Source organism: Ixodes scapularis, unplaced genomic scaffold (assembly GCF_016920785.2).
Source record: "Ixodes scapularis isolate PalLabHiFi unplaced genomic scaffold, ASM1692078v2 PGA_scaffold10__122_contigs__length_95168666, whole genome shotgun sequence".
In the NCBI taxonomy this organism is placed as follows: Eukaryota; Metazoa; Arthropoda; class Arachnida; order Ixodida; family Ixodidae; genus Ixodes; species Ixodes scapularis.
The window spans coordinates 66,280,728-66,283,858 of record NW_024609836.1 but is presented as its reverse complement, the minus strand read 5'-3'; the positions used below and the strand labels follow the sequence as shown (position 1 = coordinate 66,283,858).

The 3,131-nt window shown below is 41.6% G+C and overlaps 1 protein-coding gene across 1 annotated transcript; it reads left to right on the top strand.

Annotated features, from left to right (window-relative positions):
• Positions 1 to 731: 731 nt before the first annotated feature.
• LOC115319807 lies at positions 732 to 2,139 on the top strand. Its single transcript, XM_029979817.4, has 2 exons — positions 732 to 821; positions 1,460 to 2,139. The coding sequence occupies exons 1-2, from the start codon at positions 749 to 751 to the stop codon at positions 2,008 to 2,010; spliced, it is 624 nt and encodes a 207-aa protein (XP_029835677.3). The 5' UTR covers positions 732 to 748; the 3' UTR covers positions 2,011 to 2,139.
• Positions 2,140 to 3,131: the final 992 nt, after the last annotated feature.

Sequence of the window (3,131 nt, the reverse complement as noted above, 5' to 3'; positions counted from 1 at the left end):
CAAAAAAAAAGAGCTCTTTCGCTGGTGTTTTTGTTTTGCAGAAAACAATAATAACAACCACTCCCTTCCCTCCTCCCCCCCTCCCCAAACCCCATTTTCTTCCTACGCTTACTTTGGTTAAATTCAAATACCTCCCGCGCAAAACATGAATCCATTATTCGGATGGTGAATTGATCAATTGTTCAGCGCTAAACTAAATGTTGGTAGAAGATTCGCTCTTTGTTGTTTATGTTCCGTGGGACTCGGTGGATGCAATGTGTGTACCTTTTAGACTTGTGCAGTACAAATTATCTTTAATATAAAAAAGGAACAGCTCACAAAACCGAAGACAAAGCATAGGGAAGAAAATAAGACAAGCTGTGGCTCCCAACTCAACATTTATTTATGTTCAAGTGTTTATTTGAGTCAGCGCGTATACCTTTTTGTTCCTTATCATGTCTTCTTTCTGCGCGAGCTGTTTACTTTCTTTTATGAGTACGTACCAACTCACCCACATTGTCGCTTTTACAATTATTTAACAATGTAAGAAAAAGAGAAGAGCGTAAAATAAATGTTAGTATATTTCAAGATTGATTGAGCGCACTAAAATATTGAGGAGGGCTGGGTAGTTCGATAAGATATAACTTAATTTTATTGATTGATATGCACTTTTTATTGCTTGATGTGCAACTTTCTACAAGGATCGTGGGAATGAGTGTAAAAATGTGTAATTATCATGCGATTTTTTACAGCAAGGTTGTGAACGACAATGGCATTCCTTGTGACCTTCCTGACGGTACTTTGTTTCAACCTGGTTTTAACTGAGGATTTTCCAAAATCAGGTACAGCTATATCTTATACTTCTACAAATTTCTTTCGGTGCGATACTTTAAAATGCGTATCAGTTAAAATTTAGCTTTATTGAGAGAAACTGATTGCTAAATATTTCCTATAGTGACATTTAACATAGTGGTCGATATATGTTTTCTGATCTTATTACGTCGGACTGAGCAATATATATAATACACGGGTCAGCCGTACCTTCAATTGAATTTTATCTTGTAATGAGAAAAAAGTAATATTAACATAATTCTATGTTACGCTATGTATATATATATACTTGTGTTTTAACAAACTTATCCACCGCCAAACCAGGATTGTTTTTGCCGCGCCCGACCATCACTCCCTTCCTCTGCCATGTAGCCTACGCCATGGCGCCTCATCGCGAACGCTGACGTCTTCGTCGCGAGATGCGGTGTTTTGTCTAGACTTAAAAAAAAAGTGTCTTGTCTGTGTTTTCGGCACAGACCTACCTTTTTTTCGGGTCGAGTTATAATATCAGCCTCTTCAGTTTCTGCATTTCATCGATTGGATGGATCTCTCGAGTGCTTTGCGGCGAAGCAGACGGATAAAACATTTTAGAGAATGTTTTTTGGACAGCGGCTTAAGTTCTAAGATCGTTGTTCTTTTTTACCTACAGAGCATTGCGACGTCCCCGACAAAGCTCAGCTGGAAGAAAAGCTAAACAAACTAATCCGGAATCTCCCAAAGCATCACTTTACCAACAAGACAAAAGTGGAAATACTGCCTCGCGCCATCTTTTTGGGAGAGGGAACTCTCTACAGCCTCGACCGCGTCGAGCAAGACAGACCCTACAAGACGTTTTGCCGCGGAACGGACACAATCACTGTGTTCAGCGTCAGTTACAAGCACCAATTGCGCATGCACATCCCCTGGAGGCTTTGTTCGGGACACAATGGCACCATATTCTTTAACGCTGACCTTGTCAGGTTCGAGGGAGAGCTCGTGACAAGGAAGACAGATGCCGGCACTGAATATAGAATCAAGAATGTAATGCCGGTGGTTCTAGAAGACTTGACCTTGGGATTGAGTGGCGGTGGAGATACTGTGTCTGTGATTGCTTATGCGCTGGGATTTATGCTATCGGGACTCCTTAGAATTCAATGGGTCCAAGGAATAACACCTGTGGTCGAAAATGCGTTTCAGCAAGCTCTTAGTGAATTAAATTAATCCCTCTCGTGGCAGTGCTTCAAGAGTCATCCACCCATTCCGAGCACAAGCTGGTCTTACGGTACCTATCATGACGATCAATATTTTGACGGCGTTTTTGTGCATTATCTAAATAAAATAATCAACTTATGACTTATTTGATGACTTTAGAACAGCTTCGTCAAGGTTCATGTATGAGCCATATAGCCTCTATGCTTTGTTTATTGGTTCTCCGTAGATACTGTCGGTTACTTTTGAACAGACTCTGCATTTTCGGTTAAGAAAGTAAGCCCCCAGAAAAGGTCTTAGTTTATCTGCAACTCATTGTCTTCCGACCTTCACTTAAAAAAATATCCCTGCATTCCAAAATAGTTTTTTTTTCATTTATAAGGTGCTGTGCAACGTTGCACAGACAATATTATGCGATTCCTAATCGAAAGTAAAAGTTTGTCATGCTTCCATGGAATCCCGAAGGTAAGGAGGATTTATTTATTAAAAATAATTTTCGTTTTTTGGTTTCTTATTGTTTTTTTCTCATTGGCCGCAAGGAACATTTTTATTGCCCTTAAAACAGGAGCGATATTAAGGGGGGGATTACTGCCCCCCCCCCCCCTCCTCTTAAGCCCTTCAAGAAATAGATCTTGGCAACGCTTCGCCTGCGATGTCACATCCATCTGCACCGTAAAATCTTTCTGCAGGCACCTTCCTCCCCCCAGCGAAATTCCACTCCCACCGCTCCCTCCCCCAACCCCCCCCCCCCCCACACACACACACACACACACATCCTCCCCGGCACTTCGCCCAGGCCTTATCCGTATATCCGGCCCTTCCCTGAGATTTTTCGGCAACCATTCGGTAGTTTTCAAATTTCTCATAGATTTGCACGGAAGCGGTTGTATGCGGGAGACATTTCAAGCTGTTTATCATGCTACTAAATTAACGTCGTTTCCTGGATACGAGGTGGGATACGTAAGTTTTGCAACCCGGCTGTGAGCAAACGTTTTACAGTGATATCTTTATAAATCTCTGGTTCGCTCACCTACCTGCCCCAAAATTCTCGCAATATCAAGCCTTCCGGTTCATTCCTTAGTATGCATCAGTCAGTTAAACATGGCGTTCTTCAACGATTTAAAATTTGAGTA

Coding starts and splice junctions, on each gene's coding strand:
- LOC115319807 (XM_029979817.4), top strand. CDS start 749: ATGGCATTCCTTGTGACCTTCCTGACGGTACTTTGTTTCAACCTGGTT. Junction 822..1,459: donor TGAGGATTTTCCAAAATCAG/GTACAGCTATAT, acceptor TTTTACCTACAG/AGCATTGCGACGTCCCCGAC.